Source organism: Octopus bimaculoides, chromosome 11 (assembly GCF_001194135.2).
Source record: "Octopus bimaculoides isolate UCB-OBI-ISO-001 chromosome 11, ASM119413v2, whole genome shotgun sequence".
NCBI lineage: Eukaryota > Metazoa > Mollusca > Cephalopoda > Octopoda > Octopodidae > Octopus > Octopus bimaculoides.
Window position 1 is genome coordinate 45,492,454 of NC_068991.1, and position 1,572 is coordinate 45,494,025.

The 1,572-nt window shown below is 34.9% G+C and overlaps 1 protein-coding gene across 1 annotated transcript in view; it reads left to right on the plus strand.

Moving 5' to 3' along the window:
• The window catches only part of LOC106872771 (claspin), a 59,663-nt gene extending 58,141 nt beyond the window's left edge, over positions 1–1,522 (plus strand). Inside the window, exon 23 of the mRNA XM_014919871.2 lies at positions 385–1,522. Within this exon, the coding sequence (XP_014775357.1) occupies positions 385–507 (123 nt within the window). The 3' untranslated portion in view covers positions 508–1,522. The remainder of the gene's footprint in view (positions 1–384) is intronic.
• Positions 1,523–1,572: the final 50 nt, after the last annotated feature.

A 1,572-nucleotide genomic window follows, 5' to 3' on the forward strand; every position in this document is an offset into this window, starting at 1 on the left:
GTAAAATCATCATCATCATCATCATCATCATCGTTTAACGTCCGCTTTCCATGCTAGCATGGGTTGGATGATTTGATTGAGGACTGGTGAAACCAGATGGCTACACCAGGCTCCAATCTGATTTGGCAGAGTTTCTACAGCTGGATGCCCTTCCTAACGCAAACCACTCCGAGAGTGTAGTGGGTGCTTTTACGTGTCACCCGCACGAAGGCCAGTCAGGCGGTACTGGCAACGGCCACGCTCAAAATGGTGTATTTTATGTGCCACAAAAATAGGGTGCACATCAAACAGCCCTTATTTGTTGTTGTCAATATTTGAATATAAAAGAAATCATTAATGCTTGTCTCCTCTGTGATATCTTACTTTCTTACTTTTTTTTTACAGGGTCCTAAATCTGTGAAAAACAAAGCCAACTCCACTCCAAATACTCACCCGACCAAGAAGCAAAAAATTGAGGTTGTGAAGAGGTCGTTTTCTGCATCCAGTGTTTTCCATCACATTGATTAATAGAAGCGATTCCGAGAATCTTACTATCTACCGTCATGTCCAATTTTGGATCTGCTTCTGTAATTAACTCGTTAATTTACGGATCCATTTCTGTTTCAACTCATCAATCCAATTTCATTTCATTTCATTTTATAGATTAAAAGAAGACTATACTTGTTGATATGTTGGAGTAGGGAGAGGGGGAATGCTGTGAAGTAGAAGACACCTGGAACGTTTCCTAATTTACTGCAGGTTATTAACACATATGTCTGTGTTCTTGGTTGCTGAGATTATTAAGATGTTTCTCTCCATCTTGGTTTTCTGTGAGGTGAAACAGAGGACAACTTGTTGATTGCATGTTATTTAAGAAGATTAAAAATATATCTCTCTCTCTCCATACATTAGCCATACATCTAATAAATATATCTATCATTGGGATTCATTCATTTTCGACAAAAATTATGCCAACTCAAGTCTTCCTCTATTCTAAACCAACATCTCCATCTTTGGAAATGAGGGAACAGCTTTCTTTTATTTCTCTTCCAGATCAACCTTTATGATATATATATAAATGTATATGATATATATGAATTTAATTCTTTAATATACATATATATTACATATGTGTGTATGTGTTTGAAATATTGTTTTTCGAAGCATGTCACATAAAACTCTAAATAATAGCATGTAAATATTGGTTTGAAAAACCACTTTGGGTAGGAAAAGTCAAAGTCTCTCTTTACAAAGGGGTTTTTCAGCTGAATTATTTAGTTGCTATAATTTATAGCTTTATGTGATGTGCTTTGAGGACCAGTGTTCCAAGTAACAATTGTTTCATATTCCTTTCAAAATTAATAAAATTCCTGTAACATCAACAAAACACACACTCACACACGTATACAGTGGTATCGACCAGATTATTGGATGTTATATTCTGATAGTCACAATGCATTTAACAGTGTTTTAACTTTTGAGTGATACCACCTTACTGCCTAGGCAGACAGACCAATATATATAGCTGTGTGTGTGTGTGTGTGTGTGTATATATATATATATATATATATATATATATATATATATATATAT